General features: G+C 27.4%; 1 protein-coding gene across 1 annotated transcript; it reads left to right on the top strand.

Moving 5' to 3' along the window:
- Positions 1–11557: 11557 nt before the first annotated feature.
- On the top strand, positions 11558–15219 carry LOC145831871 (endoplasmic reticulum chaperone BiP-like). The gene is made up of 7 exons (XM_082939218.1): positions 11558–11709; positions 12111–12399; positions 12684–12874; positions 12943–13333; positions 13477–13882; positions 14066–14325; positions 14428–15219. The coding sequence occupies exons 1-7, from the start codon at positions 11591–11593 to the stop codon at positions 14737–14739; spliced, it is 1968 nt and encodes a 655-aa protein (XP_082795344.1). The 5' UTR covers positions 11558–11590; the 3' UTR covers positions 14740–15219.
- Positions 15220–17173: the final 1954 nt, after the last annotated feature.

Genomic DNA, 17173 nt, shown 5'->3' with positions numbered 1-17173 from the left:
TCAAACTTGGGTTGTTGAAAGTTTCAACACAATTTTAAACTATCTGTTTTACTTATGATTCATGTGTCATATACCTATTATTTATCAGTTTTATACTTGTTGTTTTACATCATACAACTTAAGTTAAAACAATCTTAGGGGAAAAACTTACGAGATTTACAACTTTATATATTTTTGTAAATCCAGGTATCATTCAAAAATATGTCAACTATAAAACAGCATGAATTAATAATTTATTTTAGTTAAAGTTTTTTTTACACTGCTTGGTTTTTCTCGAGGTAATTTGAACATAAAATAACTATAGCAAACATCAAAAGATTAAGGGATAAATTGAGGGTTCTACCTTATTTTTTTACAAGTTTATCTGATTTTGTAGAGTTTTATCTGAGCTACCAGAGATTTCTAACCACTGAAAAATATTCAAAGTAACTTTTGAGATATAAGCGATCAAACTCGGTGAGCTCAATAGCTTCCTAATGGAGAGTGCAAACCAAAAACGCCAAAAAAGACTATTTCACTAAAAATATACCATCTACTTTTTTTTACTAGTCTTTTTAAAATTTTCACAGTAAATCAATTAATCGATTTAATGCAGCAATTTCTTTAACTTTGAAAATAAAAGTTTTATTAAAGTCTTTTTAGTATTTTTAATCTAAAACTCTTGTTTTTTAATATTTAAAAATCCCAACAGTCAAAATATTTTAAACTATATAAGATATTTTTTCTAAACGATTGAGGGCTTTAGCTCGAAAAATGAAGAAGAACATAGACTTTTGGAGAATTTTTTAATTTCCAAGAAATTTGACGATAGAATATTACGGTCTATACGTTTGTATTGAAAACGTTTACAAAGACGTCTATATCTTAAAAATTAATTAGAATTTTTATATTTTATAAAAACTTACGTATAGTTTATACTTTTAACTTTAATATAACGAACCAATTCTAAATTTTGTTAAAAAAAATGTTGACTCCCCTACGCACTTAACTTGTTGTTTCGCAGTTTTAACATCTTTAACTTTTTTATGAAAAACTTTATCTACTAAAAATTTTTTTTAATAAAAAAGTTTTTGAATCTATACATTATAAATTTAGGATAGTTTTTTTCAGCTTTTTTATGAAACTTGGCGAAAACATAAATAATAAAATAATATATAATATTTATACTACACAAACATATCAAACTACTTTTAGCTAAAGGCTCAAAATTTTAGTTATGATACTGACTTAAACCTTTTAAAAGTTGAAATATTATTAAAACTTAATGTGCTAACAAAAAAAATGAAACACAGATAAGTACTACTTTTAAAAGCATAAATTCAACATGTGGCCTTTTCTTGAAATTTGACTGCAATAATAAGCATGATTAATAATATATTTCATTAAAAATGAACATAGATAATTATCTTAAACTCTTAAATAAGTTTATTTAAACAATGTCAACAGAAAAATATACTTTTGAACTTTACTTTCGGTTTTCGTATAAACTCGTTTTTTAGTTAGTTTCATATACGTACATAAAAGAAGACTTTGTTAAGAATTTACATTGCTGAAAGTTAGTATTTTAATATTAATCTCTGATTAGACAGTTTTAAACATAATTTAAAGTTTATTAAAATTTTCACAGAAATCCTGAAAACTAATAAAATTCAGTTATACAAAGTTATATTTAGAGAGTAATTTAATAGAAGTTATTTTTATATTATTTAGCTTAGACTCAGTTTTATCAATATCTTTTAAAATAATTGTAAAAACTTCTAGTTAATGTATACAGTAAAAAGTTATGCCAAGTTTTATTGTGGGCAATTTTGTTTTTATCTAACAAAAAACAACTATACTCTTAGTATTTTCATCATTCAAACTTGAGAAAAAAATCAAAACAGATAGTTTTATATTATCTGTTACACTATATATAATTTTTTTTTAATATTGTTATGCATGCAGTAGAACTAAGATTTTCTTTACAAGATACTTCTTTCGTGGAAAAAAAAAGTTTTCTTATAGCTATTTTAACAAGCTTCATAAATTAAATGAAGTATCATTATTTATTGGTAACTTTTCAATTTTTAAACATGCAACAGTTGCTAGAATTTGATGTCATATTTTTTAAAGTTTGTAAATGTTTTCTTTAGTACTTAAGTACAATCACGTTAGATTTATTTATTTATTTAATTAGAAAGTTTTATTTTATTTTATTTTACATGTGCGATTTCTTTAGTTAGATAAATTATGTTTAAACATAATTACTACAAAAACACCAGACGTCAATAGTATACAAATGATTTTTAAATGCAATTTTTCGTAATACTGAAAACGAAAGAATTTTATTACTAACTATGTATATTGTATAGAAATGTAAATTATCTTTATGGTTAAAACTAAAACTCAATACCATGTAACCTAGGTACTGATTACAATTACATTGACACAAAATAACATTAAAAATTTATGTTTTTAAAACGGACCTTTTTACTTTTTCCAATAATAAATAGGTATATAATAAAAACTTGCATCTTTTTTATTTTATTTTTATAAGAGTTAAAAAAGATTTAAGCTGAAATGTACTAATAATATTGGCCCGTTTGCAGCAGAAATGGGCCATTATTCTGACAAAATTATTAACTAAATTTTGTTATTAAAAAGTTTATGTATAAATCAAAGTTAAATTCAACATGTACTGAAATAACAAGTAAACTTTATTGTGGCTCCTTCAACCTCTTGGGTCTGTAAATTGTTGTTGTTGTGTTTCTCTCACAAATTTTAATCGCATGAGGGAGCGCCAAACTTTGAAATCATCAGCTAGATTTTCTTATTCATCAATTGTTGAACTTATGCACTTTTTATGCTTGCAAAAGTCTTTGTAACGTTGTATTGGGTGACCAACCTTGCGTAGTCTTGTGCCAACAATCAACTCACTGCACAACAAAGCCTCAGGAATGTGTCAAGTATTCATCTTTAGAATATGACTGGTTTCTCTGTTGTATTACTTTTAGTGCAGTGTACACAGTGGTCGGAGAAATACGTCTTGTTCTTCATTGCTGATTTTGCGTTGCCTTTTAACTTTGAAAAGACGACGAAGGCATTGTTGATGGAGTATGTCAATTTTCTTCTTTTTGATAAGTCATGGAGTCCACTTATCGCTTCCGTACAGAAAAGATAACTTAGCATAAACTACACAAGCACGATACACAGTCTACGTTCGTTCAAATAAATCGGGGTTTAACCCAAACTGTCGCAGGCAGTTTAGCAAAAAGACCTAAACCTTTTTCAATGCAACAAGAAACATCAGTTTCCATATGTTCGTTGGACGCAACACTTAAGTCAAATTATACAAACCTTTTCATGTTTTCAATGCACTTGTCATCAATCTTGATTATTGATGAAAATGTTCCTTGGTTTAAGATCTTAGCTTTTGTAATGCTGATAGCAAGGAAAATACAATAAAAAAGAAAATAGACAGTAGTGTTTGTAGATCATAGCGAGCTACGACCGCAGCACCATCAGTAAAAAGTGGACCTCGTGAACTTTTTTTGTAATTTTGCTTTGATTCAGACGTGCAAGCTGAATAAGAGTCTTTCAAAAATATCTTATAGGCATAATACCCATAGCTAATGAGCATTAAAAATTAATAAAAAATTAAGATTAATAGAAGAGATATATAATAAAAGATAATTGTCCTGGACAAGACGTTAAAAGGTAACCAAGTGGTGCGCGACTCGATAACCAAAAGGTTTTTTTGTGCACCAGGTCCTTAGACAAATTACTTTAAGCGTTTTTTGTCGTTCAATAAACAATAATATATAAAAACAAAAATAAATACGCACAACAAATAAATCTACTTCAAATAAACGAAAAAAGGGATAGTGGATTAAAATTCGTATTTGCCGTAATAACAAATCTTGACTTTTGAACAATACTGCTTACATAAAAATGTTGTACTTCAAGCATTAGTAATCACCAACAAAATTACAAATTATTAGATAGAATCAACTGCTTGAGTTTTAAAAAAGATAGTTTGCTCACAAAAAATATGAGAAAATCTAAAAACCAATTGAACTGAATTATTTAAATACATTTGGAATTTTAAAAATAAAAAATACAATACGAAATAAATTGAAAGATATCAAGTAAAATTTAGAAAAAAATCATTTGATAAATTTTCAAAACTTGTTATACTGAAAAAATGGAAGCAGCATTTACAAACAATAACAGTCATGATTTAAACAAAATACATGAATTATTTGTACTACTCCCTTATTTAAGGTCTTCTTATCTCAAAAGTTAAATAAGTTTTTATGCCATTTGACTTTTTAGTATGCTTATGTTTAATTTTGATTTGTTATGATTGCCTCTTTGATTGTTATAATAAATGTTTTTTTATTCATCCTTAATATAATTGAAAACAAAGAAATATCGGCGAAAGTATATAAAGCCAAAGACTGGACTTTCGTATGTCGTGAGACAAGCTTTAGTTTGTATAAGGCTTGTTCATATCAATTAAATAATCAGACCACAAGCCTTCGGTAGGCTGAGACCGGTTTTGTCCTTATTCGGACCTATCAGACAGCCACAACCGAAAAATTTGCAGTCGTCAATTTACAAACGGATTATAATGTTAAAATATGAATTGTATTGATCAGTGACGTCAGCATTGGCTTTTTCCGTGCAACGTTTAATACATTGTCCACTAGGAAAGACAGCTGGTACGCTCGTATTGAATACGATCAACAAAAAAATTGGCGAAAAAATCTACAAATCATGGACTTTCGTACATTAATACAAATAACGCAATGGAGTTTCGTACGTTAATATATTTGCATTATTATGTAGGCACATTTTGTTTCGAAATTTAAAAAAAAAATTAACATTATTATGCTTAAAGAATATTTCCAAGATAAAGTTTGATGTATTTCTTAAGTAAAGTTTAACAATATAAGTAAGTCATATCGTTATTGATACCATCATACTTGTTTATTAACTTTAGTATTCATACCAGGGGCGTCGCGTGGTGTGTTGCACTGCCGCAATTGCACCACCTTATAATTTTGTAAGAAAAAATTAAGTATCTATAACGTTTTCGTTTATTTTTAGAACAAAGTCTCTTATAAAACTTCAATTTAGAAAACGACCGTTTTGCTCACTTCACTGCCGCAAACTCTTAGCTGACTGCCGCAAATGAACTCAAAAAAGCAAAATTTCTTCAAGAATTACCGCAAAATAAACATCTTGCGGTAAGTAAGCTAAGTTAAAAATTACCTAAATCTGTACAGGCTTAAGTATTATTCCACAAGCTACTGTAAACAAAAAATGAAAACAAAGCAGTGCAGAGGTAACTCGAGTAGAAGCAACACAAGCAGAGGCGATTCGAGCAGAAGCAACTCGAGTAGAAGCAATACAAACAGAGGCAATTCGAGCAGAAGCAACTCGAGTAGAAACAACACAAGCAGAGGCGATTCGAGCAGAGGCAAGTCGAGCAGAGGCAACTCGAGTTGAAGCAACGCAAGCAGAGGCGATTCGAGCAGAAGCAACTCGAGCAAAGGCAACTCGAGCAGAAGCAAGTCGAGAAGGAACAACTCAAGTAAGGGCAAATCGAGCACCGGCAACTCGATTTTTTTTTCTGCACCACCTATAAAAAATATCACGCGACACCACTGATTCATACTACAGAGCATCAGTGCTTTTTAATACCGCAATGTTAAAACACTGTTGCATAATAAACTGTTTAAGTATTTACATTAGCCTCTTAACTGTAGAGACCTCTCAATTCTCAAGTTTTTAAAAAATAAAATGCATAATATATTCATAAACAAAACAATCAAAAACATCATCCCCATACTTAAAACTTTAATTTAGGGGTAAGTTAAAGTGTACCATATTTTCATAATTTATTTTAAAATCAATTTTTACATTTTAATCTAATAACTAAATTTTACAAATCAATTAACAAAGATCACTTAATTTTATAACCTGGAATTCTGCATTATACGTTTTATTATTAAAGAAATAAGACTACTTGTATAATTTTCTGAGGTTTCAAATTTTATTAGATTTAAAATTACTTTATACTAACTACGTAAACACTGTTGACATGTCTTGACAGTAAAAGTTTAAAAGCAGTTATTTGAAAACTGTGAGAAATATATATCTTTTTGTTGGTATACTATCAAAATCCACCCGCGTTCAAAATCCACCCGATTTTTTATTTATTTATTAATTAGTTTTGTATATTTTTTGAACTTTTTGATTTAAATTTTATTTATTTTTCACTATCACTGTTACCCCTAACCCTTACCGTCGATCGGTAAACGGTTCTAGAATTTGACTGGGTGGATTTTGAACGTGTCTCCTTTTTGTTAGACATTGAGTTTTGTTTTTCGAATACAAAACTCAAAACTTTTAAGAACCTTAATTAGTTCAATCATCACACATTTATTTTAGAATTTACTGAAATAAAGATTGGTAGAAAATAATTAATAGTTGATTTAAGTTTCCAAAATAATAATTTTTAAAAAGTACAATAGCTTGCTTTATCCTGAAATTCTAAGCTTCTCTATTTTGAATTATACATTTACAAATAAAGAGTTTTTGAAAATTGGCTGCCCTCCATGACTACTTAACAATGTAAAGTTTTTTAGACAATAGTAAAATAGAGCATGGTTGAGATATTGCGTTAAATACTTTTATGATTCGTCTTCTATGCTGTTAAAGCATCTTTTATTTTGGTCTTTTTTGTTTTTATATTTTTATTTTAATATTTTATTAACTATATTATATATTTAAATGTATAAGATTATTTCAGTTCAATATTTTCATCGGATATTTTATTTTACGAAATATGTCTACTAACTGGATGAACTTTTTACAATGCTGATAGCTTTCTAAAAAACAAAAAAAAACGCAATCGATGTACTAATTTAGTTCAACAATAAAAACAAAAGAGAAACTTAACGCAACTAGTTTTGATATAAACTCGAAAAATTCATCCATCCAGCATCGAACTTAAACACCTTAAAAATCAGTCAAATTTACCAGTGAAAACACAATAATCAGTGAAAAAGACATCAAAGTGATCGAGCACATCTCAGTTATAACATGCAATTCAAAACTCTGTTACTATCACTGAAAACTAACTATCAACAAAGACGTATAAATAAAATCATTGCGAAGCTGTGTGAATTAATTTGATGTACATATTTAGTAACCTAAAGCACTTGTATGATATAAATAAAGTTGGACTATATCGTGATGATCAATTACGAAAACAATTAAGAAATAGTAAACACCAAAAGCGACCTTTTTTTTTATTGAAAAAACCGGTATATTTTTAAGCTTAAAATAATGATTTTAAATAATATTATTTATAAACAGGAACACCGTATGGCTTATATTACTTTTATTTAGTTTATTGTACCTTCAGACTAGGCTAAAAACATACTCATAAATTTCAAAACTTAGCTTAGTTGTTTGTTATCAAAACTTTTAGCACTTTTTTATTCATTAGAAAATTTTATATGAACTATAACAGAAGCAAACTTTTCAGACCTGTTTGTTTAATTTTGTTACTAAATTTGATTTAGCGTAATATTTTTTTTAATATTTAGATAACATTAACTTATAATTAATTATAATTTTAATTTAAGTCATAAAAATTATTTACATTATTTTTTACAATATACATGTATGATTTTTAAATAAAATAAAATGCTAGATTACTATTTTATTTGAAGTTATAAACTTAAGATGTTAAGTATAATATAATATATTTTGTTATTTTGTGATTGGAGTTATAAATTATCAAATCAAAACGTGTTTGAAATATATTTTTTATAACATTTAACTAATAATATTCTTTTATCACTTTTGATCAAAAAATAAATTGTCTCGAGATTTTATTATCGATAATATATGCAAAACTGCAAAAGCCTTCAAATAACGATGTTGTTTTTTTATGTATAAAATACTTTAATTTTAAATTAAAAAGTCAAAAGTTGTACAAAATATTTACAAAGACAACTGCTAAAAACTTATATAAAAATAAATTAAATATACAATATTGTAATCATTAAACTTTTGTTACAGTTTTTATTTTCTTAAGTTTTAATTTGTTTTGAAACATTTGTTTATACTTTGAAATTAGAAACAGAAATGTAAAAATTTATGTTTTTGTTGTTAATTTAGCGGTGGTACTAGACTAGCTATGATTTTCTCAATTATATTATCATAGATCTAGCCCTGACGAACTTAGTACAACGGTAATAGTTTCAAAATCGAAAGATTTATAGAAGACTAAAAATTTTTTTCAAGATTTCAAGAATTAAAATAACAGTAAATATTCTTAGCTAAGGAAGATTTAGAACTAGCATTGTCATTATTGATTCGTTTGATAAATAACTTAAAAATTTAAGTCTTAAAGAATTTAGTATTTGGCAACCCTAGTTAAAAAATTTTTTTAACATTAATTACTCTTAGTTTGTGATTTTTTTATTGTATGAAACTAGCATAAGAAATAAATATTTAACATATGTTACAATAACAAAACAAACTATTAAACTTTCTATTATATATTTTGTCTAAAATCATTTAGAAACTATGTTAAAAGCTGAAAATAAAACAATTATTTTAAATGTTTACTTTGGTGAACTAAACTATTTACTTAATTAGAAAAAAACTTAGATTTAGAAAAATTGAGTTATTAGACGATAAAAAAAATATTTGTGCATACTTGAATGGAAGATCAAAAAATATGACCTGTAGTTTGAAAAAGATTGCGTTCAAAAAATAAAAGATAGTAATTGATAATGAAAATTCATTTTTTTTTACAAAAAGCAAAATAAAGTAGTTCTAACAAAAGTTTTTCTAATTAAAAAAAAAGGTTTTTGCGAAAAGTTGTTTTGTTTTTATTTTACTATTTCACTTTCGTTTTTTATTTGGTAGAGTCCATTATTAGACACGTTAATGTTTAGTAAGAAAACACGTTAGAGTAAAAGTTTAGGGGCTTTTTGAAATAAAGCCAATTAAAATACTTGCAGTGTAAATATAGACCAATAGAAATCTTACACAGGCTTTTTATATTTCAAATTTCATTGCTATGTGTCTCTAACACAAGTAGATATAGAGCAGTACAAGTAACAGATTATTATATTAAAAGCAAACAATCAGGTTTGTTGAATCAATTGAAAATAAATAAGTGGTTCCGGATATACTTATGAATCTTAAGTTGAAGTGGATTAGATTCAATTTGTTGGTTAAATAGGTATATGTATAAATTTGTATCAATAAATCTTCTTATAATTTATTGTAAAAATTTTGTATTACTAATTTATAAATTGAGATAATAAGTCGAAGTAAGAATTACAGTATATAACAATATAATATATAAATTTTGTTATTTTTTTGTAACCAGAAATTTTTAAATTGTGTAAGTACACTCTAACATTTTTATTAGCTTTATTAGAATTCCAACCATAAAATTATTAAATACTGATAGATTTTAATAGTTAAATGTGAAAATAGAGTGGCTCTCTACAAAATGTTTAGGTGTTAGTATATTTTATTTTTAAAATACAATCCTTTTTTGATAAAATTGTTATTATCTATTTAATAAGTATATTGTTGTCACTCACTCAAGCTAGTTTGAAAATATAGATTATTCAGGCTTTTTTTGTAAAACTCTGGCTTGTTTACTACTTTTTTCGAATCTCAGGCTAGTTTTTATGATTAAAACTCATACTTTAAGTTTTTTATTTGGTGTTTTTTGATTATAAAGATGAATGCTATTTTTTTCAGTCTTTACCTTACTTACTTTATCTGTTAATTTTGTTTCCTATTTTTAGAAAAAATAAACTATTCAGGTTTGCTTTTTGAGGCAAACCAAAAAGGGATTCACACAAAATTTTGTTCATAAAAGTTAATTTAAATTTATTTATTTATTCTTTTGTGTAAAATCTTTCTTCTAAGTATTTTTTCTTAAAAGTTTTCAAATTAATTTATTTTGATCATATAGGAAATCTTCTATTTAAAACCTGCCAACCTGTTTAATAGAAATAGAATAAGTAAGTCAGGGTTGCCACTTTACTTGGAAACCTGTTAAAACCTGGAATTTGACATTTTAGGCAGAAAAAACCTGGAATTTTAAACAAAAAACCTATATTTTTTTACAACTTAAAAATTTTCAGTAGTAAAATTTTGATTTGACACAAATATATATCAAATAAATAAGATTTTTTGTCATAATCAAAACTTTGTTTTATAAAAAAACATATTTAAAGTAACTTTACACTATCTTTTTAATGTTTTTATACTATTTTCCACAGTTTCTTACATTAAACTTAAATTAAAATTAAAATCAGACCCAAAAATGTGTACTTTTAAAAACCTGGAAGAAGTTTGTTAATACTGGAAAAAATCTAAAAAGAACAAGTGGCAACCCTAGTATGTTAAAACAAAAAAATAATGCTTTTCTAAAAATTAAATAATTCATTTTCATTTTGATCTGGTAATTTTTTTTAACAGTAAAAGAGTTTTAAAAATGATTCATTACTATACCTTATGAATTTTAAGTTTATATGCTTCTTCAGTAATTTTATGATTAAAAGTTTAATCCCGGAATGACATCAGTTTTTAGTGACAAACTAAGATTGGGAACTTATAGTGTTTAAAAGTTAAAATCTTTATAGAAATAACACATTGATAAATACATTGATATCTGCTCTAATAAAAAATACAGTACATAAGAAGCATACATTATAGATATAATTAGTAGTTATTTGATAAAAAACAGTAATACTGAAAGTAGTGATAAATTATTATTGACAAAAAAATGGTAATTAATTTTTCATAGTAAAGTGGTTTTAGTCAAATTAATTAGTTTCTGTTTTATAAGTAAAAAGCATAGTACATTTTCAATAAATTATCTTGACATGGATTAAGTTTAAAAATATAGCTGATAACCATTTTATATTTTTATTATATTCACTGTAATTTAAGTTTGTGTTAGATATCAATTTGTAGCTTGGTAGTTTTGCTACATAAAAATATATAAAAAGTTACTTGTTTGAAAACTAAATATAATTTTTATTATATTAAAGTAAGTAAATAATGGTAAAATTTGTTTGATAATGGTATATAAAATTGGTGTTTATTTAAATTTCATTCCAATCAAATTAAAATTTAAAGTTTGTTAGTACTATAAACTAACATAACATAATTACTTAAGATTACTATTAGATTAAATTTAGTATAGTTCATTTAAATCAAATGTGTTAATCTTGTAATAAGATTATAAGCATTGAATTAAATTATTTTTAATTAATAACATATAACTTAAAGCTCAAATAATTTCTTAGTTATTATATTTAAATATAATAATTGACTTAGATTTAATCTGGTATGGTTTATATAATTTATATATTATTAATATTTCACCTCTAAATATTTTACTTTCTGTTAAAATCTATTGAAATAAATCAAATTCATTATTAAGTTAGTTTATTTTTAAAGTTTATGTAATAAATTGTACAATGCTTAATGTTTACTACTGTATAATTCTAACAGATTATTTAATTTAAAAACTTAAGTAAGTTTATTTGAAATGAAGTTTTCCTACTTTGTTCTGGCCCTTATTGTGGCTGTTAACTTGGCCCATGCCAGTGAAGATTCAAAAGATTTAGGAACTGTTATTGGAATTGATTTAGGAACAACTTATTCTTGGTAAGTTTTTTGTTTATGAGTAATATAATTGTGTTTATTTTAGAACATATATTTGTTTTTTTTTAGTTGCTGTAAAAGCTTGATATTTTGAAAAATACAAAACAATTGGGAAGTCATTTAAACTAAACAGCAATAATGTTCAATGTAATTTTTTTTAATATAAAAAGTTGATCAAATGTTTTTTAATTGCAGTATTTTGAACAGTATTATGTTTATAACAGTGATTAGTAATTTTTTTGCAATCATTTTATTTACAATTTTAATAACTTTTTCAAAATAAGCTGAATTATAAGTAACTTATGTTGATTAGTCAATTAATCATTATGATCAATCAATTGATCATCTATTAAAATTATGATTATTATAATTCAGTAATAATAATCAGAAGTATATTATTCTAGTGTTGGTGTTTATCAAAATGGACGTGTTGAAATTATTGCCAATGACCAAGGAAACAGAATTACCCCATCATATGTAGCATTTACAGCTGAAGGTGATCGCCTCATTGGAGATGCTGCCAAAAATCAGCTTACTTCCAACCCAGAAAACACTATTTTTGATGCTAAGCGTCTCATTGGTCGCACATGGTCTGACAAGGGTGTCCAAAGTGATCTTAAATATTTCCCATTCAAACTGAAAAAGGTCAATGACAAGCCTTATATTGAAGTAGATGTCAAAGGGGATAAGAAGGTTAGTGTTAATTATTTGAATAGTTATTTAACTGGTTGTCATGTAGTTGCAACCACATATTGTTTCTATCAAATGAACTATATGACTAACTGATTATATATATTTCAATTTGTAAAACGATTTGAACAAATAAATGAATATATATTTGCTTGTATTCATTCAAATTTATTCTATAAAAATAAACAAAAGTGTCTAAACTAAATTAAAAGAAAAGTTAGCTATCTTATTTAGATTTATAAAAAAAAAATAAAAACAAGCTATTAAATACAAGTATTTTAAATCAGAAATTTGCTGCTGAAGAAGTCAGTGCTATGATCTTGAGCAAAATGAAGGAAATCGCTGAAGCCTATTTAGGAAAATCTGTCACTCATGCTGTTGTAACTGTTCCAGCTTATTTCACTGATGGTCAACGCCAAGCCACTAAAGATGCTGGTACTATTTCTGGTCTTAATGTCATGCGTATCATCAATGAGCCGTTAGTTATTATTCATACAAATTCTATTGTGCTTAGAATACAAGTTTTATAAATTAAAAATATTTTAGAACTGCTGCTGCCATTGCATACGGTTTGGACAAAAAAGAAGGAGAAAAGAACATCCTTGTCTTTGATTTGGGTGGTGGTACTTTTGATGTGTCCCTGTTGACCATTGACAACGGAGTTTTTGAGGTCATTGCCACCAACGGAGACACTCACTTAGGAGGAGAAGATTTCGATCAACGTGTCATGGATTACTTCATGAAGTTGTACAAGAAGAAGAAAGGTAAAGATGTCCGAAGTGACAACCGTGCTGTACAGAAACTCCGTCGTGAAGTTGAAAAAGCAAAGAGAGCTCTTTCTTCCCAACAAACTACCCGTGTTGAAATTGAATCTTTCTACAATGGAGAAGATTTCTCTGAAACTTTGACTCGTGCCAAATTTGAAGAATTGTGCATGGTAATTAATTAAATATACATTTTTATATAGTCTGAATTCTAAGTCGTAATGTTTTATGCATTTATTAAAACTTTATTTTCTAAAACTAACAACTGAAAATTAATCTATGTTTTCTGTTGTGCTTAATTAACAATATTCTTTAGGATTTGTTCCGTTCCACATTGAAACCAGTCAAAAAAGTATTGGAAGATGCTGACATCTCAAAGAAAGAAGTTGATGAAGTTGTCATGGTCGGAGGCTCAACCAGGATACCAAAAGTTCAAAACCTTGTCAAAGAATTCTTCAACGGAAAAGAGCCCAACCGTGGTATCAACCCAGATGAGGCTGTTGCTTATGGAGCAGCTGTCCAAGCTGGTGTTCTTGGAGGAGAATCTACCACCGCTGACCTTGTTCTTTTGGATGTCTGCCCACTTACTCTTGGAATTGAAACTGTCGGAGGAGTCATGACTAAGCTCATCGCCCGTAACTCTGTTGTCCCAACCAAGAAGTCACAAATCTTTTCAACTGCTTCAGACAACCAACCTACTGTCACCATCAATGTTTTGGAAGGTAAGTGTTAATTATAATGATTTTTTTTAAGTAAAATTAATTTTAAACAATATGTTTTCTTGTAAATACTAATAAATTAATTAATCCTTAAGTGGATAAGCGATCGTGCCGTAATGTTATATAATAAATTAAACCTATATTTGTTTATCAAATTTTATTTTTAATAATATTCTTTTAATTTAGGTGAACGTACTATGGTCAAAGATAACCACCACTTGGGTAAATTTGACTTGACCGGAATTCCACCAGCACCCCGTGGTACCCCACAGATTGAAGTTACTTTTGAGATCGATGTCAACGGAATCTTGAGAGTATCAGCCGAAGACAAGGGCACTGGTAACAAGGAAAAGATTACCATCAACAACGATGACAAGCGTCTTTCAAAGGAAGACATCGACAGAATGGTTCAAGATGCTGAGAAATTCGCAACTGAGGATCAAAAAGTAAGCCACTTTAATTGCTGTTTGAAATATTTGTAATTTTTTTAGAATCTTAAATTTTTAATATAGTTTTTAAATGAATGCTAATTAATAATTTTTGTGCAGTTGAAGGAGCGTGTCGATGCCCGCAACGAGTTGGAAGGATACGCCTACTCCTTGAAGAACCAAGTAGCTGACAAGGAAAAGTTGGGAGCCAAGTTGAGCGACGACGACAAAACAGAACTCAACAAGGCGATCGACGAAACCATCTCGTGGTTGGAAAGCAACCAGGAAGCCGAGAAGGAAGACCTCGAGGCACAGAAGAAGAAGTTGGAAGAAGTTTCGCACCCAATCATCAAGAAAATCTACCCTGAAGGAGGAGCTGGCGGCGCAGAAGGTGCTCAACAAGGAGGAGCTGAAGAGAAGGACGAATTATAATCTTTCACCGAAATCCACTGATACCTAGATTATTTATTAACTGACTTTGATCTAATTGACAGCTTTGTTATTGTTGTCACATTGCCTATTGTTTTTTTTCTTCCGGCCCTTGAGAAGCACCCATACTAATTTTTATTTTTATCGGTTGTGCTCTTTGTTGTGTGTTGGATTTATGTTGTGAGCCTTCTGGTTGAGGTGAGTCAATCAAAAGGTATACGTAGTCGCAGTATTAAAATTTTGATATTTCTTCTTTGTAATCTTTCCTCACCTCTTTATTTACCACATTTGTTGGTGAACTTTCTTAGGAAATAATCTAATTATTTTATTGTACTTAAATTTGTATGTTTTTATAATTTATTATCGTTTTCCAATTGAATGTTTTTATACAGTTGACAATTATAATTTCTGTGTGTTTAGCATTTTATATGCGAAGTTTCAAGTCGTTTTAAATTTTCTCGATTAAACCTTGAAGAATTATAACTTTTATTTTGTTGTATTTATTCTCAAGTTGAATAATCCAGATAAACTTAGTTAAAAACTAGGTAGGTGCCAAAATTATAATTAAGTTTTCCGGTTTTAATTAACTAAAATTGTTCAATACCTTATGTATATACATACGTTAAATTATAGCACGATGGTTGATTCACTATATTTATCAAGTTTGTGAAAAGTAATGATTTAAATTTAGGTTGAAGGGAAATTTCAAAAAGAGAAAGTTGGAATTTATGGTAGTTTTATCAATCTAAAATATAATTGTTCCCATTAAATATTGTAAAATTTATCAATGTTAAATAACAGAAACACGAAATAACATAACATAGTCTAAAAAAAACATTGAAAATATCTGTAAAACAATAGACACTAGCTAGTGGCTAAATTTTATAGTAAGATAACTAAAATTTTTAAAACAATTAGATTAAATTTAAACTAATAGTAAGAAAGGAAAAGAACTTAAATAACCTGAGATAAATAATAAGAGATGAAGAAAAAGTTTTGCTTGTAACGAAAAACCGTTAATTCTGCTTGAAACGATTTTATAATTTAGCTTGTTAAGCTGCTTGCGGCATAAAAAATTTTAAGTGTGATTTACCGGAATACCCAGTCACTGCTGGGTAAGCAATTTAATAGTTACATTTCTTCTCCGCTTATTTTAGTCCAGAGTAGGTTTAGTTAATTCAGCTAAAATTAACGCTTTACTATAGACAAATGTCTAACTTGTGAACAATAACTAAGCTAGCAGATGATAGTAATGTAATAATTCTAAAAAAATTAAAATATGTTTTAATTCACATTTTCTCGCTATAAGAATATTGAACCGAGGGATACTCTGAACATCAAATTTTTATTGCGATGAAACAGGGTTATATTCAATATGTTTCCAAGACATACCTTGACATTAGTACACAACCGGCCAGATTAAACAAATAACCAGAAAGTATTTCACACCGTTTCCGTGAGTTTTGTGCTAAAAAACAAGAAAGCTATGTCAAACAAACCTTTCTTTTTTTAGAAAGGCTCCCGATGAAAGTTAAACTTTACGACCTAATTTGTTTTCGTTAGGATACTTTTAAACTTTACAAAGTTTTGTTTCGTTTATTATTTGTCGTTTTTAAATCTTAGAATTACTTACATACTTAAATTTATTTCAATAAATAAATTAATTTAACAGATAATTAAGTATACGTTTAAATCTATGCATTGCATATTAAAAAAAGCTTTATTTTGTTCATATCCGGCCTTATTTACAAAAAAGTTTGCACAAAACTGCCGGATAAGCGAAGAAGCACTATACTAGACAAATTAAAACGATAATAGTAACTCCTGCGACAGTAAGAAAAAAAAAACTTATAAAAATGTTTACTAGACTAAATAAAATTGGGTAACTCTGTAAACATTTAACTTTTTTCTTATCATAACCACTACCTTAACAAGATGTATAATCAAGCAATCGTATACTAACCATAAAGTTTAAATGGTGTTTTTTGCTGTCTTTCTGCTACTGATTGCTTGTGGTTTAAGATGGTAACAAGGGATTTTGGTAGCTATTTGTCTTTCCCACTACAGAGCTTTGCTAGCAAAATCTAGTCTCTTTTATTTACTATATGTAATTTGTTGGTGCAACTGTATGTTTTAAAAATATTGGCTACCAAATCGTCTGGGTAAGTCTACTGTTGACCGCTTGTTATCTGTGTATTTATATTTTTAAAACACGCCTGTTTTCTTCAGAGTCAGTCATTTCCTTTTCTCTCACTTTATTGAAAATTGTTAATGAAACATTTCATTTAAATATTAGAGCTTAAGGCTAATATAAATTTTTAAAGTACAGTAAAATTAAATTGTTTTTTTTTGAATACTTTGCCAGCATTAATTTACAGTTCTTTCGTTTTCAACTAAAATTTCGCTTTTTCTTAGACTGTCCTTACTTTTAGCCGAA

This window comes from Thalia democratica, chromosome 3, assembly GCF_965202585.1.
Source record: "Thalia democratica chromosome 3, ktThaDemo2.hap1.1, whole genome shotgun sequence".
Classification (NCBI taxonomy): Eukaryota; Metazoa; Chordata; class Thaliacea; order Salpida; family Salpidae; genus Thalia; species Thalia democratica.
The sequence above is the reverse complement of the archived record's forward strand: the minus strand, read 5'-3'. Positions and strand labels throughout refer to the sequence as shown.